Here is a 27,852-nt window from a genome sequence, read left to right on the forward strand (position 1 = left end):
AACACAATGAGAATGCACACAAAAGTAGACACTTGACAAGACTTATGACAAGATGCTGGTTTGTGACTTTCTAGCCACACCCTCTCCACCTGAGAAACCAGAAAAGATTGGAAAGGAGGGAGAGCGAGAAGAGGGAGAGGGCCTGAATGATGCAGAGAAAGAGAAGGAGAAGGGGAGAGAGGGGAAAGAAGGAGAGAACACAGACAGTGCAGAATCCAAAGAGGTAAGTGTGTAGGAGTGTGAGTAAGTATAGGAGTGAAGGGCTGGTTGCACTTGTGGTTTTGTGTGTCTGTGCATTTATGTGAATTTAGCGGAATTTGGCAGACTGAAAAATTTTTCTCTTTCTGTCTTTAAAGGAGACTGAAAAAGATACCGCACTCAGTGAAAAGCCTGAGCTATCTGAAGGGTTTACAGGAGCAAGTGCTGGAGACTCCAAGTCAAAAGAAGTTTCTGACACCATTCCACCCTCACAGTCAAACTGTGGGAAAGAGAAGGGTGGAGAGGAGAGCCCTGATAAGGACACTGGCTGTGAAAAAGTGAAGGAAGAATCCTTATCAGAGCTTCATGCAATCAAAGAGGAAAAGCAAGGTAGAGTTTTTAATGTGCATTAAAACCACACTAAAATTTGTAAATAAAAGTAAACAAATTAGTTTTTTCCAACACATATTTGAGACAAGCAGTGTCTCAAAATAAAAATACATTGGTCTTAAATCCCACACTGAGTTTGACATCACAAAACACTTTGCCAACAGCTAGAAATCACAATACAAACTGAACAAATTGACTCATTCTTATCATCACATCAGCTAAAGTTAGCTTTACCCAGTGTGTGTCAGATCTCAGCCAGCCGTTTCGAGCAACCACTGCAGCCTACAGAGTCTCAGAACACAGGTGCGCTCAATGACGACAACACACTCGCACAGAAATAGTTTTAAAAGGACCCTTATCCATAAAAACAAAGCAAAATTCTATGCACACACTGTTTTGATCTGTTCATGAACTGAAAGAACTGTAACAGTTTTTGAGTTCATTTTGTATTATCTTTTTAATTTAAAAGCTGTTTAACAGCATTTGCATCTTCTCACAGTACATAAGCGCTTTGTTGATAACCTTAGGAATGAAGCGGTTTCAATGTATTGAATATAAAATGTAAAATATACTCAAGTAAATTAAACGTAAACAAGTCCAATTACGTCATAATTGTAGCTGACTTCCCGTCTCTGTATACGGCTTTAAAGTATGTTTGATAATTTGTGAGAATTTTCTTCCAAAAATCTTAACGTTAATTGAATCTCAAAAACTGCTTGAGTATTTTCATTAGTAGTAAACCGCTTTTTTTAAAACTGTTTTTAATACAGGTAAACATGTTAAAATGATCTATAGTAAATATTTAACAGAATATTCCTTTATGTAATCTGATTGGATGTTAAACCTGTCGGCTACAGTTAGATGTCATTTTAATTGTTATCCCAGCAGCAGAGAAAGGGGAGAAGAGTGAAAAAGGAGGAACAGGTGAAAAAGTAACGGAAGAGAAAGAAAAGAGCGAGCACATTCCTGTTGCTACAGAAACAGCGGAAAAGAAGGAGAAAACAGAAGGCCAAGTGCAGGATGTGAAGAACGGTGATTACTAAGAGTTCTGGCTCTTATCATAACCATTTTTATCCTCCCTTATTATAAACCAGTCATTGATACCGCATTCTGTTTATTTTTCTATCTTTAGATGAGGGCAAGATTGAAAAGGATGCTGGGAAAGAGGTCAAAGGGCAAAAGGAGGAGACGGCCAAGGGGAACGGCAGACCAGCCGAGCGTCCACGGTTCATGTTCAACATTGCAGATGGAGGATTTACAGGTAGAAGCGAGAGCTTACTGCACACATTTATTATCCATTGCTCCTAGTTTTAAATCTACTACAGCAGTGCAAATCTTGTTAACACAAAAGTGTGGCAGGTTTGACTGCTTGGACCAACGGTTGTATACACAAGTAGGACTTGTACAGATAAGACATTTGTGTCTTTTGTAAATATTTTTATAGACGTGAAGCTCTGCTGTGACTTTTACCCAAACGGTCTATGCAGGCACACTGTTAAGACTCCATTCTCTGCTGGTTAGGATTAACACAAAGATGATTTTGAGAACCTGAGCCCAGTGTGAGCTTTTTATACACAGTGCCCCAGTGCTGGCAAAATATTTGACACTGATTTATTGTCAATACAGCTTGGAGCAGAGCTGTGTATATCCTGACAAAATAAGCATAGGCAGATTTGTAAGGAGGGAATGTTTATCAGTGGCTTCACTGAAAAGAAATCAGCAGTAATATGCAGCTGTGCTTCACTTTGGAATCATTTTTACAGTATCTCATTGTAACTTTCTACTGGTTCAACGCTGGAAGAAAGAGAGACAGGCAAAAGTTCACTAAGCAGAGTTTTCTTTAATTTCTTTCGATTTCACGCCGGCGCTTTCCTTTCCAGTACTCACGCCGGGGCTCACCCTTGCACTCGCGGTTTGGGACGCCTTTTCATCTTGACGACCCGTCTCACCCGCGGATCGGCACGCTTTCACTTTGTAGAGCCGCCCGGCCGGCACGTCTTTCTCCGTTTGGCGACCCTTCCGCTATTCTCTGCTTGGTGGCTCTCTCCCAGAGGATGGTGTCTCGCTCCTCTTTATTGGCGTCGCCGGACTGAAACAGAGCGCACTGATTAGTCTCATCAGCTGCAGGTGTTTCTTACCGCTCGTTCCGTCCGGCTCCGCCCTCCACTCGCTCACCGCTGGCACACTCATATATATTTTTTTCATTGTTTGTCTATTTGCCTCTTTGTAGAATTGCACACACTGTGGCAGAACGAGGAGCGAGCAGCAATCTCATCTGGAAAGATGAATGAGATCTGGCATCGGCGGCACGACTTCTGGCTTCTGGCTGGCATCGTACTGTATCCTTACACATAATCAATTTATCCTGAAGTCATTAATGCAAGAAAATCAGTGCTTTCACTATATAAATTAGTCTACATTTAGTTAAATGTTGTTTTCAACGTCAGGCTAAACGATGTAGTCATGAAGACGTCACATGTTAAACCCTTAACCCATAAAAGTCATGGTTATGCCAGATGGCAGGACATTCAGAACGACCCCCAGTTTGCCATCGTCAATGAGCCATTCAAGTCCCAAGCCAACAAGGGCAACTTCCTGGAGATGAAGAACAAGTTCTTAGCCAGGAGGTTTAAGGTGAACATAAGTGCTAGTGTTCATCAGAATTTGTCAGTCAACATTATGTCATTACAATATGCTGAATGCTGTGTTAAGCAAGTTATTTTGGTAAAATCTTTGATGTGTCATCATGACTCTCCAAAACCACAAACATAAAAAAGGGTGACAAATTCTACTGAAAGACAACATAAAGTGTTGTAATAAGGCTCATGCATGACCAGCATCAGATTGGCATAGATACAAATCTTTGAAATTGTATAGAATAGCATTATCTCAAAATATATTGCCTGTAATGTGAGGTGTTCGATGAAACACTTGACCCAGAATCTTTGAAAAAAATGCTGGGATGAATTCTGGTGACCAAATTAAAAAAGATTTTTATTTAAGCACCAACTATAATAGGACAACTGGATTATAGTTTTCTAGAATAGTATGCAAATATGTGATTCGAAAGATAGTGACTCAAAAACCTTTTATTCACATTCAGACAGAATTATAGTCAAAGTGATTTTTTAAATCTTAAAATAAATAAAATAGACAAAACAAAAGAAGATGTTATTTCTCTTATTCTGTCATGGCACAGAAATGGCTCAGAAAAAGTTTTACATTATTTTCATGCTCAAGAAACTCTTTATTCTCTCTCATGCCGGTGTTTTCATCCATTGCCATTAATATGGGAAATATTTATTCATATTATAAGGGTGATCAGCCTAAATAACGTTGTATTTATTTATTGTGACTATTCTTTTTAAGATGACAATGACCCTAAAACTCTAAACCGCATTTACTCTAACAGTAGTTATTCTTTAAACGTGTTTGGTTTATTTCAGGATTTCATTAATTCATTATTGGAAAGTGTGATGACAGGCACACGCAACATGCTGACACAAACTGTTGTGCAACACAACCTCTCTTTTTTTCTCGTGTTTTGCTCCATTACATGTTTCATATCCCGTTATCTACATCCTCATTCTTTCTTTCCTCGTGGCCTTTCTCTCTGTCTCTTCCTTGCTTGTATAATTTAAAATGCCAAGGCAAGTGATATCCTTGCAGCTATTGCATGATGTACCTAATGTATCTGCTTAAGTTTCCTTATAAATCTCACTTGAAGAGAATTTGTTCCATTTCAATTCTACTCCTCCAGGAAGTCCACCTATATTTCCTGGCTTCAATCCCACTTTTCTCCCTCTTAACTCCATGTGTATAAATGAATCTTTTTGTCTTTATTTTGCTCGACTGCCATGTCTCTGCCTTGTGTTTCTGTTTTTATTGTTACTAGAATTATTACCCATTTACCTCTTGGTTTCCCCCCACACTAATTCTGCTTTTTTGAAATGAATGCTTTGTTGATTTACCGAACTCTGTCTCTCTGTGTGCTTTCTCCTCTTTTTCTTTTTTTGTTCTCTCAGCTGTTAGAGCAGGCGCTGGTGATCGAGGAACAGCTGCGTCGGGCAGCGTACCTTAACATGACGCAGGACCCTACTCACCCGGCCATGGCTCTGAATGCACGCTTCGCTGAGGTGGAGTGTCTGGCAGAATCACACCAACACCTCAGCAAAGAGTCGCTCGCAGGAAACAAACCTGCCAATGCCGTCCTACACAAGGGTGAGAAGATTTTGCATGTGTGTCTAACATCTGTACAACACAGATGTGATTTGTAAACATATACTTAAAACTCAGTCAGCAATTTAGCACAGATCTTTTGTGTGTGTGTTTATAAGTGGCTACGCTTGGACAACATCCACAAAAACACTGCTTCTGGAAGAAAGCCATATTTCACAACATCCCTAAGACATGAGAACACACACATCCACAAAAGGCATTTTCAGGCTAAAAATATTCTGAGAACCAGCTCTGTTTGCTATCTTAATCGACAAAGACAAACAAGTCAATTATGGCTCTTGTTTCGTTTGGCCCATCACTTTTACTCCCGCCGCTTTTTGCTGGAAAAAGCTGTAGAAATGCTTATCTGATTTGATAATCAGTATGTAAGAATTTTCAGCTATCATGCGGAATCTGAGCAATGGGGATGAAGTTAAACCCACTGTAAACCTTTCAAATAATGAGAAGTTGCAATTCCAGAGCTATATAAATGAAGTGGCCAGAAGGTGGCCAAGGCCATTTTAGGAGGTTCATATTACCAAAAATAACTCACAAAACCAGATGAAACCCTATTCCATTTCTTGGAAGAAACATTTTTATATGACATTGAATAATAGGGTAAAACAGAAACAGCTTCTTGCACACACATTATATAAATGATTGGAAGCTCATTGCATTTAAATCGGGTTTCTACAATACACACCTGCACACCCCTTAAAACTGGCCACAGCCTTTACATTGATAAATCTAATGCATTTTTTTTATTCGAGAAGCAAACGGAAACAATAGAGATATTTCCACATGACATGCTGTGAAATGGAACAGCAGGTCTAGACTTGAAGTTTGACTGCATTTCCTGTTTAATAACAAATACAATGAGCCCTCTGATCAGTGAAAATATAAAAAATACAAAAGGAACTAGGTAACTAGGTGTTGTACAGCAACAGTTAATTTGTGTATGTAATAAAACACAAAGTAAGAATTTGTTACATTTTTTAGGCAACATTATTTTTTTTTTATAGTGTAGTAGTGTATGTTTTAGGTTTTGTATCGATTGTGCATTTTGTATGTTTTTTGTTCCTATTTTCCTTATTTGCACAATATTGTAATGTTTTTTCATGGTGGTTTCTGAAGTCAAAAATGAAATATTCAAGAATGTTCTAACTTGCTGAAATGAAAAATCAGATGTTCCATGTCTTCCATGTATGAACCATCAACTTTTCTAATGCTGAGGTTAATAATATGTGATGTGTTTTCAGAGACAGTCCTTCAAATGTTTCTGCCTAAGTATAGTTTTAAAATATCCAGTTAGTTAACATAAGTAAAAAAAGGTTTTTGATCCTTCCACAATATTTAGAAATATTTTTAATATTATATCAGGTTAGATTATTTTTGCTAACTGCCAATCTGTGACAATATATTAATGATTTTACATTCTGACTTCTACAGTGTGTATATATATAAATATATATATATATATATATATATAAGTACAGACCAAAAGTTTGGACACACCTTTTCATTCAAAGAGTTTTCTTTATTTTCATCACTATGAAAATTGTAGATTCACACTGAAGGCATCAAAACTATGAATTAACACATGTGGAATTATATACATAACAAAAAAGTGTGAAACAACTGAAAAATGTCATATTGTAGGTTCTTCAAAGTAGCCACCTTTTGCTTTGATTACTGCTTTGCACACTCTTGGCATTCTCTTGATGAGCTTCAAGAGGTAGTCACCTGAAATGGTCTTCCAACAGTCTTGAAGGAGTTCCCCGAGAGATGCTTGGCACTTGTTGGCCCTTTTGCCTTCACTCTGCGGTCCAGCTCACCCCTAAACCATCTCGATTGGGTTCAGGTCCGGTGACTGTGGAGGCCAGGTCATCTGGCGCAGCACCCCATCACTCTCCTTCTTGGTCAAATAGCCCTTGATGCCTTCAGTGTGACTCTACAATTTTCATAGTCATGGAAATAAAGAAAACTCTTTGAATGAGAAGGTGTGTCCAAACTTTTGGTCTGTACTATATATATATATATATATATATATATATATATATATATATATATATATATATATGGACTCAAAATATGTATCCACACTGTTTATCTGGGATCTCAAAGGGTCCCAAACTCAAGGCTGATCCTATTCTCATATAAAGATTCAATAATAAGCCAGCACTTTCGTCAAAGACACACAAGCGAAAGTAAATTGTGCTTTCTACATAAACATGTGGCCATTAAAGGTTTTTCTACATGTAAATTCTTTAAGTAAGCTTAATTAGAGACAAGTAGGTAATGTTGGGATGCCTTGTCCACCTTTTCCTGTTAGAGAAGTTGTAGCTCAGACATTAAGGTGACCTTCTGATCAAATGAAGTTCAAATCCCAGCACCACCAAGCTACCACTCCTGGGCCCTTTTATAAGGCCCTTAACCCCTCAACTTCTCAGTTATATAAATGAGATGAGAGTTATAAGTAAGAGACTTGTTCTGGATAAACATGCCTAACATAGCCTGCTTAGTAGTGATATAGCAGTTAAAGGTTTTTTTTTTTTTTTTTTTTTAGAAAACAACTGATGTGTATTGACAGTGTGCTTTCTAAAAAAGACAGCATGGGTTGAGTATCACTGTTTAATCACAAGCTCAAATCTTCATTACTAATAAGCTTCCTTCTGCTGTCAGAATTCTTGATCACTGCAGGAGGGTGTTCAATGTAATTATAAAAAACATACAGAGTTTTAAAGTGAATCAAATAATAGACTTTCTGTTTAGCCTAACATTTTAAATAAAACTATGCATTGAATATTTTGGATTCCCAACTTTTCAGTAACTCCCTTTTATAATGTGGGTATTTTCATGTTAATATGCCAAAGATTTAAAAATGTATGCTCACTTTTTTGTGGATGGTTTGAACACTATAGATTTGTACCTAGTAATTGCTGCTGTAATTACAAACTACATGATGCTTCTACTGAACCTTTCAACACAAGTGGTCCTGTTTGGGTCCTCAGTAACAGAGGAACAGAGTCAGTTATTAAAAGCTCTATACACATAGACACACCTTTCCGCAATTTTCTGAATAACATGTTGGACAACTGCAATGTTTGATTGCAGTTCTGAACCAACTGGAGGAGCTTCTTAGCGATATGAAAGCTGATGTAACACGGCTTCCGGCAACACTGTCTAGAGTCCCACCAATTGCAGCACGCCTGCAGATGTCCGAGAGGAGTATTCTCAGCAGATTGGCCAACAAAGGCAATGAGACACACACCCCACCGGTAAATGCTCAAACAATTGCACCATGAACACACCTAACTTCAAACATAATTTTATAAAGGAAACTGTTTAAATATGGTCTTCCTTCTGTCCAGCCAATCCCACCTGGACCATATGCAACTCCACAGAACTACGGCCCCCCTTTCACCCCAGCTCCACCGGCCATGGCTCTGGCTGTGGCCAACTACAGCCAGATGCCTCCAGGCTCATTCATATCAGGTGAGCACTGCTGTTCCATTCATACAAAATTCTCCTCTAAAATCCATGTTAAAAGATTGACCAAAGGTTTTAATCATAGGCCTTATATAGTTGGTCAAAGCTGGAGTTTGTTCTTCAAGCCTGGCCTTCTGTAAGTCTGGAAGAAAGAGTGACAAAAAGAACCACTTTAAATAATAATGATATCTTTGGAAAAGCTGTTTTAGTTTTTTCATATGATCTTTTTGTTTCAAATGATGTTCTACACACTTAAATGTAGAAGTTTAAAAAAGTCCACAATATTTTCTATCGTATCAGTAAAGTCCCTGATTGTTCAGTAAGCGATGTTTTATTGTTACAGTAAACAGTTTGTTTAATTTCAATAAATTTAAAGGATAATTTTACTACTTTAAGGAAATGTTAGTGAACTGGTATTTTGCTGCACTCATGCACTTAGAATTGTGTTGTGTTTGTGGTGTCTATAAAGATTTGATTGGAGAAAAACATTGAATATACACAGGAGCACACACACTCATGGATTAGTTTTATGTATTCTGGAAGCATGTTGCAAAAAGTATTATTTATACTTCAACGGTATGTTGTCACTTACCTTGACAATGAGTTTATCATCGGTTTAGAATGCAAATAATATTTTCATAAAACAAATAAAGTCTAGGATGCAGGAGCACAAAGCAATAGTGTGTGCATGAATGGCTTATAACCTTAAAATATCTGTTTTAACACTGCCAAAGTGTCTGGCAAGTGATTCGTGATTTTTTTTTTATATGATTACAAAACAATCCCCATTGTCCCCATTTTGGTTTCACCAGTGTTGAAAGAATTCTTGTGTTCCTCACCACATCTCTCCATCTGCATTTCACTTTCTGTTCCATATTTTATTTCTTTTATTTTATTTATTTATTTTTCTATACAAGAACAAATGCTGCTTTTGTCATTATTGATATAACTTCTTCCAGATCAGTTTTTTACTAGTTACAAATGGACTAATAACAGTAGAACTTGCATATTTGCAATTTTTTAAAGCAGTGTCTCCTAATGTAGACCTCATGTCTTGTAGTGTAGAAAATACTATAGTTTGCAATAACCAGGGTTTTAAATAAACGCATCCCAAACCTCCAAATTGTGGAAAAAAATCAACGTGGTGGGTAATTCTGTCAAATATTTAGCCAATTTGGCATTTTACTTATGCTTCATAAATTATCACTTTGTGGGTAAGTTCCTGTAAACCATACCGGGGCAAATTTAGCACAGATGCTCAACTCTGTAGTTAGCATGATATATTAAATACAGCCTAACTAGGCAACATCTAAGCATATTTGGCTTACTTGAACATACCCATCACTACACAATAAATTACACCACGCTGGTTCATTTGCATTGAAGCAATAGCAAGAAACAATATAAAAAATATAAGATATATAATATATATATATTTGAATAGTATAACGTGAAAAAGATTTTTTTATTATGTGAACCTTGGTAATGAAAGCTTAATATGTTTCTATGACTTAATGTAGAACTTCCGAGATGGTTTCTTTTTTGAAGCACACCTGTGAACTTGTTGCTTGATGAGAACAAATAATAAAGTTGTAACCCTGACCTCAAAAGTCCTCTTCTATTTCACACTTTCCTCTGGATATTCCTGTCAACCCTAGTCACCCAGGTGGCTTGGCAGTTCTACACTCAGTTGTAGAACAATGATTACACACATAACCTTCTGTTTTACTTCCTTTCATTATGGACTTTTAAGGCAAGTGGAGACTATGTATCATTGAGCAGGTGCTGATACCATGTCTTTTCTACAAGGGGAGGAAAATGACTCAAGTGTTGACACTGCTTTTTTTATTGAGGATGACACATTTCTCAAGGTGCTGATATTGTACCCTCTATCCAAAGGCCTAACCTGTTTTTAGAAGATTAAGCCCCTTTTATGGTGCTCAAAATGCATAGAAAAAGCAAACTCATCAAAAACATCACTTTCAGGGCTGACCTGGGCATATTCGTCTTTGTAGGAGATATGATGATTTGTGGATGTTACCCAAATCTGAAATCAGGCCATTTGTCGATCTAAACTACTAGTTTTTGGGACAGTCTGCCTACTATGTGTAAAAGAATATGCACTGTTGCTCTCTATGATGACTTGTTGCTCCTTTATGTTAACAAATAAGAGGAACAACTGGGAGGAAATGCATAGTTCAATCAGTCCTATTCAGATTCATTGATACAAGGTGATGATTTACAGCATTTCTCTACCTGCAGTAGTAGTGTTATCTACGTGATTTGACTGTACATTTGGGGCAAACTGTGCAAACTCATCGAACCATTCAATAAACAAACAAATAGTTTGTAACTGATGGCAGACAGGGGAGCCTCAAGGTACCGAACTCCTATCAAAGGTCCCATTTATGTTTCACACAAAATGTTTGAATTAATGCACTAGGTTTCCAGAAATTATCTTCTCATCTACATTAACAATTTCACTTACCTAGTACACTTCAATGCTATGTCTCCCCTTGTTTAGTGTGGTCCTGTAGGATTTCTGTATTTTTTGCTTGGACTTATGGGCATTACTTTACTGGCTGGGAGCAACTGTATCCAATGTGAGGAATAAAGCCTATCATTATAGTATCATATGCTTGTAAACCATTGTGAAAGCAATGTCTTGTGTCTTTGTCTACAGACCACACAGATTTAAGTTTATGTCTTCATCAGCCTGTAGGACTAGTGAAACTATCAGTGTCTATACCAGAGGGAAGGATCTCAATCTTTGTGTTACTGCACCTGCCGTTGCTGTTGGAATCTTTGCCATTTTCATTAGGTTAAATTATTTGTGTTTTTGACTGTATATGGGATGTTCTCACTCTTCACTGAAGTCTTTATTCAAGCTGTAGGCTGTAGGCTCCTAAGTTTACCTGAGCTCTGCACAATGCTATGTGACACAGCTCTTGTCAAATGCTACTGTAGCTTCACTACTCTGCATTTACAACACAGTAAAGGCAGTCACTTTTTCTCTTCCATTGGACTGATCAGAAAAGTCTTTAGCCCGGTTTGGTCATACCACTGCAACACATGCTGGTTCATTTCTGTCAGTCTGAAACAGTTTGGCAACCATATCTGTGGCTATTCCTTCCTGTGGCTGGGCAGTACCAGAGAAAGGTGATGCATAGCCAGCGGTATTTCCACAGCCTTTAAATGACACTAGAGGAATTAGGACTCTGTTAGTTACTATCACAGATGTTCAGGTGCCCAATCACTTTGGGCATTGACCATGTCCTTTATGCAACATCTTTAGCGCTTGGCAGAATAAACAATTCACCATTTTGCAGTGAAATGTGCAAGAGCTTGGAAAGTTGACAAAGTTTCTACAATTTACATACTGTATGAGCTTGTGGACTTAGTTACTTAGGATAGGTAACTTTGTATCCTTTTGTCTGTGTCATATACTATATGTTGGACATTATCAGATAAGTACAATACCAGGTTCTAGAGACATTCAATGCTGATTTTTACGTGCATTTGTGTATTTTGGATTTTAAGAGGCATGCCAAGGATAGACCTCGAACTGGCAACTCTTTAAATATCCAGTCATCTGTCCTTTATTATAAAATCTTTTGACTGTTTTAACGAATCAGTTGCATTTAGATTTGAACATGCCTCTGAGCAACCTTGTCTAAATAATATTTCTTCTATTTCCTCTGGTCCAAGTCTCAATGATAGTACCACCAGTTAATTATGTTTATTGCTTCAAAAGTTAGTTTGTAACACCGTAAACATTTTCAGAGTAGACATTGAACAAATGTGATGGATGATGCTTGGATTTCAGTTTGTTCAGAATCCTAAATCCAACCACTGAACACAAAACGTAAAGAGTTCTCATGTTCTCGTGCGTTGCTGATTGTGTATTTGTGAGATGTACCATTTTTGTGCAATGGAGCTTTTTCTGAAAATGTCATTACTCTGATCCACTGCCCTAGTCGTGCCAGGAATCGTTCAGCCGAGGGAACATTTTTTTCTCCACAGACCAGGGATATTTTTAAGAGACCGGGGGAAAAAGAAAAAGAAACACTGTAGAAAATGTGCTTCTTTTTAAACAGGGTGGATATAAAGGCAGATGGGGCTCCATGCTGCCCCCTGAATGGGCTAAAAATACCACACGCATGGGGCCCATTTCAGTGTTTCAGGCCTTGATTGAGACCACTTTGGTGACCCCGATGTAAACTTAGCTGAGAAAAGAGCCTCAAAACATGCCAGACTAAGTAAAAAAAGAGAGAAATAGTGTGGGGGGGATGAGAAATGGAGCGAGAGTTAAAGAGCCTGAGACAGATGGGAAGGAAAAATATGAACTCCATGACCTATTTCACATCAGTTAGTTTATCTGAAAATTGTTCAAATGTACAAGATTAATATTTTTTATTAGTGCACATACATGGACCCTGGTTATGAGTTTTGGGTTTCACATAGTCAGTTGTTTTTCTTTGTCTATTGTTGTTTTCTTACTTAATCTGTCATGAAAAAATAGAATAAGCCAATCACATGACTGTGCACATTTGCCACAGATACCCTAGACAAAAATTTGCCCACAACGAGTGAAAATAAAAAATTGGGAATATAGGTTTCGTGGATATGAAGACCTCGTGGCTCTTGTAATTGCAATTCTTTTTTATTCTAAAGGCCTCATGCCTTCTGATACTGTTCCTCATTCTGATCTTGCTGCTGCTGCTAACCCACTCGGTGCCCCGCCAGTGTCTACAGTCTGCCACCTTTGTGCCCCCACAGAAGCCCCACTCTGCCTGAAGACCAAAGAGCACAACGTTCTACAGCGCCAGCGTGTGGTGGACCTTTGGAAGGACGGCAGGTCGGAAGGGTCTATTGGACAGGAGCTGCACATGCCAAAATCCACTGTGCACAGCATCATCGTTAAATACCGCCTCAGCAACACAGTGGAGAACCTCCCTCGCAACGGCCGACCCAAAAAGCCCTGACTGATAGATGCCATGGACAAAAACACACACTCTAAAAGGAGAAAGAACAGGAGAGAGAAATTAATGTTCATAAAAAGAAAGAAATGTTAGAAATCAAGCCAGAAGAAGCTTAGAAAGTCAGGCTGGGGAGATTGCAAATCTGAAAAAATGTACAGAGGGAGAGTGAAAAGGGGTGAGGGGTGCAGAAGAGGGGCTGTCAGGAAACAGCTTAGGACATACAAAAAGGAGAGAAGAGATGAGAGCAATTTAAGGTACATACGACCTCCCTGGCTGCCAAAGCAAAACAATAAAGTCATCAAGAGTAATATGAACAGACGGCAAGGTGAATAGTCTGAATAAAGTGAAGTGAGCAGGAATGACAAAAGAGGAAATCACCCAACCGTTACCAGTGAAAAGTGGGAGCCAGTGAAAGCCTGCAAAAAAGCACCCGTCACACCCCCCCACACTCACTTTCATCTCTCTCTCCGACAGAAACCCCAGCGGATTTATCTTTCATTTGGCAAGAGAAATAAGTGCACATGTCGAAGTACCCAGGATCTTTACTCCCTAATTCCTGTCGAAATCTCTCTCTCTCTCTCTCTCTCTCTCTCTCTCTCTCTCTCTCTCTCTCACTTTTAATCTATCTTTCTCTCTCTCTCTCTCTCGAGCCCCTTCTCACATTCAGAGGGAGTACTGAAACATTTTATAGTGTCAAATACAAGGAATTCCTGAGATAGATTGCAAGTTTGTTTTGTTTTCTCAACATTTCCCATCCTGATCGAAGGCTTTAGGGAATCACAGACTGAAGGATGAGATGGACAGCTTTGGGTTTTTTTTTTATTTATTTATTTTTTATTTTTTTTGCACCTTGATGGTGAACTGAGTAATTCTGGGAAACAATCATTGATGTTTAAATCTTCTTATCAGCGATTCTGTGAAACCGGGAAAAAACAAAACAAAAAAACAAGAACTGAAACCAGGACGATGCCAAGAAGCATTTTTTTTAAACAGTTCTTAAACAACTTTTTTATATTATCAATGCAAAGCTGAACAAACTTTTATGGTAGTATTTTTTGCTCTGACTGACCATGTGAATGGCAATTCGGGATATTGGTATGTGGTTTGTGTTGGCTAGACACAGGTAGCCTCAAATCTAAGCAGGACATTTGGTCTTGGAGAAATAAACATGGAGAAACTTGGAGAAGTAAACTCCTGTTTTGTTTCGACAGTATATGGCTGTGCCGTGCTAAGATTCCTGCATTGGTAGACCTAAAATGGGATTTTATGGCTTTGAATTTGAGGTTGATTTGGAGGACAAGCAGGTCTGGGAGCAGTCCAAAGGGGACGTTGCTTAAATTCCTGATCAGTAGCAGAGCCAGATCAGATTAGCTAGAATCAGCCCCCCAGCAGGACCCTCATACAGTGCAGAACTGCTATGGGAGAACTTTCACTGTGCATGCACATACACACACATTCACAGGTTGAAGAGACAAAGGTGCATATTTCATAAATAAAGGTTTGAGGTGGTTTTTTTTTTTTGTGTACAAAATGGTGTATGTGTGGGTGTGTTTTTTTTTTATACATGCACTTGTGCATGGTGTGAAGTTAAGGTTTGACACTGATGCTCTGTGTGGGTTTGTTCCCATTGCCGCTAGGAGAGTGATTAATTGTGTAAGCGAAGTGGTTGTTTAGACAGGCAGGGGTCACAGAGGCTGTCTGCCAACTGAATATTTTTCTGGATAACTGAACTAGAGAAGGCGGTTATGCAGGAGCAAACCTGTGCAGCGAAGCAGTGAATACAAGTATTTGATTCCCTCGGATCAGATTTGCTGAGTGAGAGAGACAGCGAGTACTAAAAAAAAAAAGAAGAAGAAGAAAAAAAAGATCTGAATGTGAGATATAAGTTATTTTCCTTGTCCCGTGTGGAAAAATCTTGCTTGTTATTTAAGACCCTGGTTTGTTCCTTTTCTTTTTGCCAGTCAGAAAAGAATGTTTATGAAATAGTCTGAATTAGATTTCAAGGTGATAAGTTCTCTTTCTTTATTTTCCTCTACTCTTCTACAATGTATATGACCATTTCTGATTTAAGCATTTTGCACAAGCAGCATCATTTAATCAAAGCAGATATAGTAGCACCACATTATCAAGGCAATAATGTATTTTTTTTATAAATATGTTTGTTCAATGTGAGGAATAAAATATAATGGGGTGTACTGTATTATAGGGACAGAATCAGTAATGGGGTCATATGATTTTGACCTGATGTAAAGCTGATTGTTTTCCATGACAGCCTATTATCTATGTGTTTTATTCGTCTACAGCAATATGCCATTGCTTACAATGTTTTTGTAGTGCCTCTTTCACTGGTAGGTCCATCCATCCTTCCAAATTTCACATGAGCACAATATCTTATGAACAAGTCGTTTAATGTTTGGAGGATTTACATGGAAACATTGTTACCAGGTGATAAACTGATTAGACTTTGGATTTGATCCTAACAGGGTCATGGTCACAGTTCAAATGTCTAAAATATCTTTTATTTCTAGCTTCCTTGCTGATTGAAGTACATTTTAAGAGTATTGGTAAACAATCTAGTAACCAGAAGGACTATACTTTATTATAAATTAGCACATTGTACTTTGTATTCATTTATAGTTATGTTTAATGTTGTGAAACGTCCACTAAAAGAGTAAAACCCTTGTAAGCTCTGATTCTAGCAGCTATAAGCGTTTATCACTATACTAGCCTTGTTTTTTTTTTTTTTAGTTAGTAAATGGAGCTTGTAATGTTATCAAGAAAGCATCCAGAAAACTTTTTTCATAGGGCTTTACTGCTGACACTGGAGACTCCTTCCATAAGTGCTAAAGAAACCTCACCTTTGAATTAGCGTAATTTTATAGAATCCAAGCCATTATATAAAATTAAGCAACACTTGTTGACTAATCTGAACTGAAAGTATAACAGCATGCCTGTATTAGGTGCAAAGAAATATTGAAATATTTTTTTTTTTTTTGCTGAGAGCAGGTCAGGTAATGCCTTGACCCGGAAATCACTGTAAGTTAAAATATTATTACTGTAGTATGCAGCTATAGAATGTAATGTCATCCATTTTTTGCTCTTTTAGTATTACAATAACACAAGAAACCTCATTCATATTCATAGATCTCTCATCTCATATTCATGCAGTACATACCATATACTGTATTTTCCTGTAGTTATTATTCTCAATGTGTATTATAACTGCTTTTGTTCTACAGTTAGCTAGTTATTCTACAAGCGATCTGGTGGTCAGACGTTCAAGAATGCATTTACACAGCAAACCTTTTGAAAACATTAAAAGCGTGTTAAATTGTACCAATTCAAGGTCTTGGGTAGCATTATTGATTCAATTTTTCACATTATAACCTGCTGCTCCTGGAGCTTTTTTGTGGTGCAAGTGCTCACATGGAAAATGTCTTGCATGGCTAAAAGTCTTCTTCTCATGACATGCTATTTATTTAAAAAGTGATGTCCTTCACATATTGTGTGTGTTGGTACCAAAGAAGAAAAAAAAAAAGAGTAGCATGCCTGCAATTTGCAAACCAGTGTGCACAAATGTAGTATATGGAATTGTGCAATCTAGTCGAGCTGCAGAGGGAATTCTTCAATGTTCTGACAGACCTGCGATTATAAAACCAGTCCCTCAAACAGGCATAGCAATGGTCCAGGTTTCAGACTTAAATGTGAAACATCCCAAAAGTGTCTTAAATCGTGCCTAATTAATAATAGAGCATCTATAACATGCGATTGAAATGTAGTCTATGTTAGAAAAGAACAGATGTGAGTAAAGGAATGGAATCTCATTCACACAATAACACTCAGTCATTGTAGTTTTGCATCCAAATTTGAAAGGTTTTTTTTCCACTTTCAGAACATAACTGTAACACTAGTGGGCAAGTGCTGACAGGCTGCAGTATGACATGATTCACAATTTAGAATCACAATTTTGTGTGTGTCTGTGTTGGTGAGGGAAAGATCTTTTTTATAAACAAATCCTTTTATTTTTTACATTGTTTTCATTATATGTGATCATAAGGAACTTCACATTGAAATGTGATCAGCAGTGGGTTTTTTTTGTTTTGTTTTTTTATCATTTTTATTTCATTTTTAAGAAATCAAATAATGTACAACAAAAGGCAAACACCTGGGAAAAAGACAGAAAAGCATAAAAAAAAAAGTTGAAGAGATGGAAGAAAGTCACGATAATAACGAGTGATGAAAGAAAGTATTCAAAATGGAAAAATGAAGAGGGGGTGGTGATTCAAAGACAGGTTTATTTAAATAGTGGGGATTGTTCTTTGGAATGGAAGACTTAGAATCGTCTTGTCTGACTGTAAAAGCTAAATGTGATCCATGTGTGTGTGTTTCTTTAGTGCTGAATGGGCCTCCAATGTCAGTCAAAAAAGAGCGAGAGGCCGAGCTTATGATGGGAAGGAGGGAGCAACGCAGTGGAGAAGTGATCTGCATCGACGATTGAGGCCAGCCATTATTCCCCGCTCTAAATACACACACACACACACACACACACACACACACACACACACACACACACACACACACAGCCTTTCTCTTCTACTCTCAGCAGACTTAAATTGATGAAAGTATAGTATGGTTGTGATATATAAATGAAATTGAACAACAAATTGTGGGAAAGATTATCTGAAAACACACCACATAACTTTAACTGGCAAACGTAATAGTTATTAGAATAGTGCTGCTTTGATGAAAACCAGTGTAACAGGCTATATGAACAAAACAGTACACCACACGCACACACACACACACACACACACACACACACACACACAACCACTTACAAATACACTCCTTGTTGTCTATCTATTCTTGCTCAAATTCTGCCTTGAACTGACTACTCAGAGACACACAAAACATCTTACACACAAACACACACACAACTACAGAACCTCATTAGCATCCTGCCTCCCTCTGAATCAGAGATGAAGCTGCATGTGTGTGTAAAAGCATTTTACCAGGCTTCATATTATCCCTTTGGTTCCACAGCATGCGTTCCCATTTGTGTTTCATGTTAAAAGAAACATCCATGCATCCAGCTGTGCTTCCCGTTCCATACTACAGTCTGAGCAACAGCAGGATTTTATTTTTTGCCATTTCAACACAGGTAGCTGTACAGCTAACGCTGAGAACAGTGCTGTTCTTTACATTAACAGGCACAGTTATCGAGACTAAATCGACTTCTTTAAGATGCAGCTCTTGCTTTTGCAACTACTCCACATGCTATTTGGAGTTTTTTTCGAGCTGCTCGATACGATCACGATGGAGACAGAGGTATTGTCAGTATAAGACAGAGGCATTGGTCAGTGGTCTCTTCTTAGAATTGACAGGCTTTTTTTGGCATCTAGCTTTTGGAACACAAGCATTGATATGTATTTAGACTGACACATTTGAATTAAGCCATGACATGTCATTCAATTAAACTTCAATAAGTATTTTTTAGCTGTCAACTTCATGATGGTTATTAGATCAAGTTCAACAGTGCTCTAGTCTAATTCCCTTCTGGCTCCATTTTCTTTTTCCCCACTTTTTCTCCACACCACTGTACTCTTTCTTCCTCTTATGAAGACAAAAACTCCTACTTCTTTAAGTCTCAGCACTCCTTTCCATATTGTTTTTTCACATTTCTCTTTCTTCTTTTTACAGAGTCTCTGAATTGTTTGCATATTTAAGCTCAGTTCATTGTGGGGTTTTTTTTTCTGTATTTTTAATCCTTGTTTCTACCAACTATAATTATTGTTAATGTTACTGTTGATGTTGTCCTTGATGTTACGGTTGCGAAGCTTCTACCAAATGAAAATAAGGAAAAAAAGATAATTCTTTGTATGTTTGGTCCATGATATTTCTCTATATACAGCATATTGTTATAATAGCCAACGAAGAGGTTGAACGAACTTCGGAATTAACATCTTCCTAGCTTGCGATCTACAGTAGATTTTTGGGGCTTGCCAGTAACCTGCACACAGTGGATCACTCATGTAATCCTAAAATGAATCAATAATATAATAAATTCATTTGTTATATCTAAGATTATCCCAAAAAAATTCAAATCCCTACATCGTCTCTTTCAAACTTGACACCTTTGGCTGCTGAAATGCACAGTATTAATGACATAAGCGCCTTAACAGCAAACCAACTGTAAAGATTTGAACAGAGTATGTAATTCTGCACCTGCTTGCTCTTACATTATCCTTAGCTAGGCCTCAACTCTATTAATCTGTCAATAAATAGATAACGAGTTGAAAATAATTTTAATTTATTTGCTCTACTCCCTTGCATACCTCCTGTGTGAAGACTGAAAAAAATGATATTTCATTGCTTGAGAATAAAATTGGGAGTCTAAGTGTTAAATCAAGCACCACTTTTTGTCCACTCTGTATTTCTGTTTTTTTTTGTTTTTTTTTTTGTTTCTTTTCCAAACATTTCATTTATTAATAAGTGTCACTGTGTAAGCTGTGGTTCCGGACCAGTTCCAAATCAGTGGCTATGTTGTGATTTGACTCCAGGTGGACGAACGGAACATGTTAATAATGCATCTTTCTTTTCTTTTGTTTGTAATAAAGATTCGAATGAAAAACACGTACAAATGTGTTAATTCTTCGTGAAGCCAAACAGCTCATTATGGGAAGGGTGAAACACCAGAACAAAACAGGACATTCTTTACTGTCTGTCGTTACTGTTTTCAGCTATTAGCAATTAATGGAAAGAACTTCCAAATGATTCATCTCGGTGCCTGGTGTCATACACATGAGTCAAAACCCAGAAAGGAAAAGCATGTACACTGGTAAACAAGAAAGCCAGAGCATTTTGCACCAATTTTTATGTGAAAATTCTATTTAAGAAAAGTTATAGCAAATAGAAACATCTCACACACATTCAGTTTGGCCATTATGAACTCTCTGGCTCTGTTTTTAGATTTTGGTTATGTGTAATTGTAAAATCAGTCAGTCAGTTTCAAATGGTCAAATAGATACTTAAGTTCCATGAAATAAAAAAATCACATCATGTTCATATTAGTTTAGAGTCAGGCTTAAAGAGCCATGAAATTTGAACTTACCCTAAAGTTACCCTGATCGCTCATTTAGACTAACACACACACACACGCACACAGCCATTCCACACTTCACCTCAACCCAGACAAGTTTATCTTGGATGCCGTTTCTGAACAGCAGAAACCCCTGCAGAAATCCAAATGTGGATTGTGTGCAAGGAGCAACCCCCCCCCCCAAAAAGTGAAAATAAAGAAAAATAGCAAGAGGAAGAAGGAGGAAAGACTAGATGGGGGAGACGAATGGGAATATGTCACCGCTCCAAGTGGATATTTGGATATTTACTTGAGACGATAAGGGAAGTGAGAGTCAAGGGCATGGGGAAACAATAGGGGTGCAGATCTACAAAAGGGAAGCTGAGGTATAAGTAGAAAATCCAATCAGCACAATGTGCATTTTAAATGCCAAACATTCCGTTTCAGACCTAATTAAGCTGTCTTTTTAATGCTAGGTTTAGAGACGTTGACATACATTGTTAAAAAAATGAAACTTCAGTTGTTTTGCGCAAGATTAACCAGTGAGATTAGATGCAATAAAGTTGGTATAAACTCTGTAACCTCTAAAAGACTTTAAGAACTGAATGTGCATTCTATTTAAAAAAAAAAAGGTATATTGTGACATTGTTACAAAATGGAAGTGTGGTACTCTAAGTAAACATACCACAACTTCACACCAATCTGTACTGTACTTTTACAATCATATAAAACAATCATTTAACAATATACTAGGCACTTATAACTTTTGTTGAAGTTTCGGGTGAAGGGCCGTAATAAGGAAATATAATGAGGAGTACTACTTAGTGTGTATTTGACAAACATTTGACAAACATACGGATGTATGTTTGATCCAAATGTTTGATCCATTATCACAATCACTGATAATAATAATAACAATGTCCAGTATTAAAACCAACAATGCAGAACCTTCTGTACACTCTGCCTGTGTCACTGTTTAGGGAAGGGAGCCATGTGTCCTTATCAGGCAACAAGTAAATGTTTAAGCACAATTGGTGAAGTCAATGTTTATACACTTATGTCCAAACCAAGGCAATCCAAAAAAGATCCACTGTAACTGTCCAGCAGTCATGGTCTCCTCGCTTTTACCATCCTGATTAGTACCATATTTAGAGCACCAGTGTGCATACAGTCCTTATGGAAACTACTCCCAGGTGCCTCTGGAAACATCCTTGTTTCAGTCAAAGCTGTTCTGCATGACTGCATGGACCCTATCAAATGTGTCTGATTAAACAAAAAATTAAAAGACAGGTGTTTAACTCGTTTAACAAATGAACCAATCATGGATCGTCCAGCCAGTGAGTATCGACTGTGGTAGAGCTTCAAAAAATGATGCAGTCAATAAGGCTGAACTGTGTGTCTGATCCACTAGTTCACCTTAAAGAGGCCAAAGTAATGTTTGCCTGTATCCTGCAGAGTAAAACGACTTCCGGTTACAGTCTTAAGCTCGGCACCTTTCTCTAAGAGCAGGAGGCCAGACACCTGGCACGGCTTCAGGAAGTGGAACTGTTTAAACCCTGTGGTTGGAGTGGTGCTGTATCCCTCCATGCACTGAAGTGAGGGACCCTGAGGGACAGTCACTTCCAGCTTCACATACTGACTCTCTTGCTCACTGAAATGCACCTGAAGAAATAGACATAAAGATTTAGTCAAAGACAAGAAGGTGCCCGAGTTCGAAAAAAGGGTAAATAAAACAAACAAAATGCGAGGATATTTTTCATGCAAATCAATGTGTAAATAAAAGGAACAGTTGTGACATCTTACTTGACAGTAAAGGAAGTAGACACCCCTCCGAACTACTTTAAAAGTGCCGGTCTCTGTGTTATACTCCACGGCTTGAGTCATATTCAGGTACTGCTCAGTCCACCCTTTAATGATTCCCTCATTCCCAACTGGATTATAGATGCACAAACATTAGTATAATACACTCCACATAGTACTGCCATAAAACAAGACATATTTTCTTACCTGTTTTAAAGGAATCTTTGGTTACTGTTGAAAACAAGAAGCAGATTTGAGAACATTAGGGACAATAAAGTTAGCAACCGTCGATTTTTATGTGCAGATAAAACCTTTTTTTATGAACTTACTCTCAAAGTGAGAAGCCACCTTCCTTCCATTTCCATTTTTTCCTTTTGCCCCTCCAGCTTGCAAAATAAAGGAAAAAGGGGGAAAATGTTTTGGAAAAAGCCATAAATGTTTCTGGAATAAATTCTGGTAGAAAGATAAGAAGCAAGGTGTCTGTGCAAAGCCTAGCAAGTTACTAAATCGACCAGCTGTGCAAATGCAAACACCACAGATTAACTTAGTACCATTTCTTGATTAGAAAAGGCTCTGATTGTCTGTCCAGATGTTCAAAATACTTTCCTTCCTTTTCTCCATTCTATAACTTTCAGACTTGTGAAAGTTTGGGATAATACAGTTAGCAATCATCTATTATGTGTAAATAAAACTCTATTTTATCAACTTACTCTCGAAGTGAGAGGCCACCTTCCTTCCATTTTTTCTTTTTCCCCATCCAGCTTGCAAAATAAAGGAAAAAAGCAGAAATGTTTTGGAAATTGTAATAAATGTTTCTGGAATGAATTCTGGTACAGAGATAAGAATCAAAATGTCTGTGTGAGGCCTCAACACTGTGCAGACACAAAAATCATGGATTAAACTAGTACCATTTGCTGACCAACTGAAGCCTTGATTGTCTATCCAGATGGTCACATTTTTTCCCTTTTCCTCTATTCTACACCTTTCAGCCATTGTTTTATCACAGCTATGCACAGTATGTTCTCTTTCCTGCATATGAATAAAGACACTGGATCTTGCGTGACCCTGAAGGGGCTGTAAAGATTCCATGTGTGAATGGCGGAGAGAGCAACGGCCATGGCTACTATTCAGCTAACAGTAATAAATTAATAGATGTTCCAAAGGTTCTGTTTTTTTCCTGTGCATCTGGGTTTATGAGCGCTGCCTGAACTCTCAGCAGACCTTCAAAAAAGTGAGCCGAACAATCTGATACAACTCAGACCACAAAACCGTACACATCAAAGAAGGTCCAGAGAAGCACTTCACCCAAATGTTATTGCTGGCAAACTGGGTGAATTAGCAGCCTCATGCTGTCCCTGAGGGCTGCTATTTTAAGGCAAGAGAACAATCATGCTTTAAAAAAAAAAAGGTTACTGTGGCTGAGCCATTTTGGCTTGGAAATCAAATAGCAATTGTGTGTGCTGAGATATTTCAGCTGTTCAATAACTGTTTAATATCCATCTGTTATAAAGTAATCTTTATTTTGCTTACTTTTCTGGTCATTATCACAGAATGCCTGCTGGTTTTTTTCTTCTGAGTGCACCATGCTCCTTCTGCACTTGCCTAACTAGGTCAGATGCTTTATCGCATAATTGCAGGAGCTATCGAAAAACATTCATAATTGCACAAAATAACAAAGTACGTTTATTTCGGGCCTCAGAAACGGGGTCACTTGATTTAGAATTTCGCCAAAACCGCCAAACCTATGCAGCCCTCGTGCCAGTTGGTTTTGCTGGGTGCATGTCCAGCTCAAACCTGCAATTTATCCTGTCACTCCGCATGTTGCCTCCTCTTTCCAGTTGCAGCTTTTAGAAACATGTGCCTATTAGTTTACCCAAGATGCCATTCTGTCCAAGGCTCTGTAAATATCATCCAAAACGCCTCGCTTTTTTTTTTTGCCTTAGATACCGAACTCAAATGTGCTGCATATTTTACAGATGAAGCTTAAGCATTCTATAAGTGTTATATAGCTTAGCTCCTCAACATTCGTTTCTCTCCATGTAAATTTATTCATTACCACTTTATTATGAAGCATTTTTCTAAGGCTTGGTGGCAATTTAATGTGTTTTTATTTAACACCATGTGCCTGCCAGTTCTACTTTGCCAATACCTAAAACAATCATAAATAACCTGAAAGGACATGTTTGACAACAAGTGGTTAATGTTTGAAAGAATGTTACTCTCAGTACCTTCTCTCTTCACTCGCAGGCTCTCCAGCAGCTCCCTCTTCTCCAGGAAAAGCTGGACAATAGCCTTGCGCTGCAAATTCACCTGACGGCGAGAGACAGAGGAGGGTGGGGGTGAGGGGGGCATAAATATGTGGTATGTGGGGAGACAGGAGTGTGTTGATATTAATTGGTGTTTCATGTAGACAGTGCTCGAACCAGGAAAAAGCCTGCGAAATAATCAGAACCACAGACTTTTCTGAACCAGACACAAACAAACACTACCATCTCTCTTCCTGGAGCTTGGCACACACCTCAACAAGCCTCTATTAATAGGTCACCCACAAAACTAGTTGCCACACATTACTACATTTTTTTATGCTACAGATTCCTGGCATGTTTCAACTGCCTTGTTGAAAGTGGACCAAGAACAACTTTAGTAAAATATTATGACCAGCATGCAAGCTTTGTCAGCTATTCAAACAGACTTTTTTAATAAGAGCCATGTTGTGTGAGGAAGAAATGCGACAGGTTTATGCAATAATAGGCAAAAAATGCTTTCGAGCACTATGAATTCTTTTTACTGCATAAATCAAGTGTATGCCACGGAGGCTAGTGCACATTTAGCACAATTCACTATGTAGCACAAATTTTTGCGCCAGAGTCACGTGTGGCTCGTCTGTTTGCTGAATCAGCATGTCTAAGCATGTGCATGCGCGTGTCTGTTTGAGTTTCACACATGGAAATATATTATATTGTTTCATATTACATGGAAATATATTATATTGTTTCATATTACCATCAAAGTGGATTAAAACTCTAAATCTCTAAACAGCGAACATAACTTTGTTAAACATTTCACCCCTTAAAGAATTCTTCAGGTTTTTTCCATCTATAAGAACCATTAAAGGCTCTGAGGTACCATATAACAGAGCGCTTCTTTTTCAAACAAGGTTCAGAGCAATCTGTCTAGACAGCTAAAAAAACATTTATCTAAGTGTGTACTGTTTGTTGGATCATTTGAATTAAATGCTTATTCATCACTCTGGTGCCTTATGATATTGGACAAGCATGCAATGAAACATCTCATGCTGTATCATGACTGACCCTGCCCTCTGTCTCCAGCTTCCGAGTAAACTGGGATATGCAAAGAAAGAATTTCACTGTGCTGTAGTGTATATGTGACAAATAAAGGCTATTCTATTCTATTCTCATATGCATTGCAGACTTTTAATTGCTAACATTGCACCTGTCAGAGGTACTGCAAGAAGGATTGAAATGGCAACTCTTTTATAATGGTTCTATGTCCTATGACATTACGTTTTCAAAACCCTTTAAAATCAAAAAGCCCTCAACCATGACAAGAAAAAGCACTCAGAGGAATGTGTGTGCACTCAGTACGAACATCTGCAGCTTTGCACTGTGTAGCAGTCAACTGCACTTGCTCCGCGGATGGCAGTCTACAGATCACTGCACCATAATTACACACTCTTACAGGAGCCGCTGGACAGCCTGCACCGTGTGCCTGCTCGGGCGCATGCGCGCGCCAAGTGAACCAGCAGTTCCAGTAAATTGTGCTAAACGTGGCTTGGCAGAAACGCTCAGGCCAAATAAACCACAACTTCCAGTGCCTCTCCGCTGGAGCGATTAAAAACGCGCCCCACAGACCCCCACAAGTGCTACCACAGCTGTTTGTATAATCAAGAACACGGCGTGTGCGCTTTTGCCCGAAATGTCCTCAGTAAGCAGCCAGGCGGGTAAAGCACTGCCCAGACACGCGTGAGAGGACCGGTAGAAGAATGTCAGCCTGCAAGAGCCACAATTACAAAATGATCAAGCGGAACACTGTGACCAGATTATTACCGACTCACCGGTCAGCGGCGCTAGAGAGCTTCTGCTGCTGTGTGTCTTTTCTCATAGACCGCTCTTTAACCTCAGATGTAAGTTGCAGTTGTTGCTGTAGTGAACTGTTTCAGCTAAACTACATGCTCCTGAAAGTAAAGACTGATAGTAGAATTGCGGCGGTGACATCTGACATCTGACCAGGCTGTGATTCTGCAATACTACTTTGATATGACTTGAGAAATAAAATCAGTTTTATGAACTTCGTACAGACTTAATATACCCTATTTAACTTAAATGGATTTAATCCCAAATGTAGAATTTGACAAAATGGCTTAGGTAAAAAACCTTGGTTACTGGTTATTATGAAATTATATTTATTTGTTTATATATATATATATATATATATATATATATATATATATATATACACATACATACATGTATATATATATATACACATACATACATGTGTATATATATATATATATATATATATATATATATATATATATATATATATATATATATACACACACACACACACAGGTCCACCTCAGGTGTATAACTTCGTGTTTTTGGCTAATACAAAGGAAAAATAACTAACATTATCCCAGAGACACCTGTCAGCTTGTCGTCGTCAATAACATTAAATACAATGCTTTCAGAAACAATTATTAAATCAATGAGTTAAACGGTATACAATCGACAGATTGGTGCGTCCTTATATTATTTAATTGGGCAAAGTGTGCAGAATTGATGCGACGCCAGATGAGACCTGGTGCGGGAAATAAATGTGCAGGTTCTGTGCAGGATGGACGGTCTACCTGATCCAAGCGCTCGCGCAGATTTTGGACGGACCTGGTCAGGTCTCGGGTTTGTCGCCACGTCCACGCGGTGAACACGGCGCTGGAGGCGGCGAGCGCGAGCGCCACGGCACCCAGCAGCGACCACGCGGAGCGGAGCGGCCCAGCGCGCCTCCTCTGCACTATCCGATGCATTGTCACGCACGGCTGCTGCTGCTGCTGCTGCTGCAACTTCACCATGCTGCAGGTTTCCACTCGGTCATTGCGGACCCCTCGTGCGTGCACATGTTTGTTGCGTGGTCCTGAGTGCACAATGCGACTGCAACTGGTTGAGAACGCGCGGGCGCGCGCACTTGCTGTGCTGTTTCCCCAGAGTGAGCTCGTGCACGCTGACAGCCGCAACCTCGGCCGCGAGACTGGCGTCTGTGTGTGTGTGTGTGTGTGTGTGTGTGTGAGAGAGAGAGCAACAGATTCACAGCTCACAGCCTGTATTTTTTCCACCCCCGTGGAACTGCAGCTGAAAAATTCCGTTCTGGTTCTCTGAGCTGTCAGACCTGTGCTGCAGAGTTCTCTTCACTCACTTCCTCGTCCTCTGAGAATATAACAGAAGACTCGCAGAAGAATCGGTTCTTTTTAAGCAACTCTTACAGGCTAGACAAGCCAAGTGATTCATTACTTTTTATTACTGGTTAGACTGATTATAGCCTAAATCTGGTATAAACTGGGCTGCTATTATCACTTATAGGGTATCATAGGTATTATAGGGTATCATAGGTATTATAGGGTATCATAGGTATAGGGCATTCCTAAGTCTTTAGCTATTATGTTTATGTTTAAGTTTATGT

The 27,852-nt window shown here is 38.5% G+C and overlaps 2 protein-coding genes across 6 annotated transcripts in view; one reads left to right on the top strand and one right to left on the bottom strand.

Annotated features, from left to right (window-relative positions):
• chd3 (chromodomain helicase DNA binding protein 3) overlaps positions 1-19,910 on the top strand; it is a 42,039-nt gene extending 22,129 nt beyond the window's left edge. For 2 of the 4 annotated variants that reach the window (XM_046851803.1, XM_046851806.1), the window contains exons 31-40: positions 75-223; positions 357-588; positions 1,474-1,620; positions 1,721-1,849; positions 2,819-2,927; positions 3,090-3,222; positions 4,614-4,809; positions 7,921-8,084; positions 8,178-8,301; positions 13,075-19,910. In XM_046851803.1, coding sequence (XP_046707759.1) covers positions 75-223; positions 357-588; positions 1,474-1,620; positions 1,721-1,849; positions 2,819-2,927; positions 3,090-3,222; positions 4,614-4,809; positions 7,921-8,084; positions 8,178-8,301; positions 13,075-13,280 — 1,589 coding nt within the window. In that variant the 3' untranslated portion in view covers positions 13,281-19,910. The remainder of the gene's footprint in view (positions 1-74; positions 224-356; positions 589-1,473; positions 1,621-1,720; positions 1,850-2,818; positions 2,928-3,089; positions 3,223-4,613; positions 4,810-7,920; positions 8,085-8,177; positions 8,302-13,074) is intronic. The other 2 variants (XM_046851805.1, XM_046851804.1) reach the window with 2 other exon arrangements.
• A 208-nt stretch (positions 19,911-20,118) lies between these two features.
• tnfsf12 (TNF superfamily member 12) lies at positions 20,119-27,607 on the bottom strand. Of its 2 annotated transcripts, XM_046851807.1 has the most exons (7): positions 27,029-27,607; positions 24,384-24,465; positions 22,866-22,916; positions 22,485-22,541; positions 22,363-22,386; positions 22,159-22,286; positions 20,119-22,017 (listed from the first exon to the last, which is right to left on the bottom strand). In XM_046851807.1, the coding sequence occupies exons 1-7, from the start codon at positions 27,245-27,247 to the stop codon at positions 21,763-21,765; spliced, it is 816 nt and encodes a 271-aa protein (XP_046707763.1). In that variant the 5' UTR covers positions 27,248-27,607; the 3' UTR covers positions 20,119-21,762. The 2 variants fall into 2 exon arrangements, with proteins under 2 accessions (XP_046707763.1, XP_046707764.1); XM_046851808.1 differs by lacking the exon at positions 22,866-22,916.
• Between the last annotated feature and the right edge of the window lie 245 nt (positions 27,608-27,852).

This window comes from Silurus meridionalis, chromosome 6 (assembly GCF_014805685.1).
Source record: "Silurus meridionalis isolate SWU-2019-XX chromosome 6, ASM1480568v1, whole genome shotgun sequence".
Classification (NCBI taxonomy): domain Eukaryota; kingdom Metazoa; phylum Chordata; class Actinopteri; order Siluriformes; family Siluridae; genus Silurus; species Silurus meridionalis.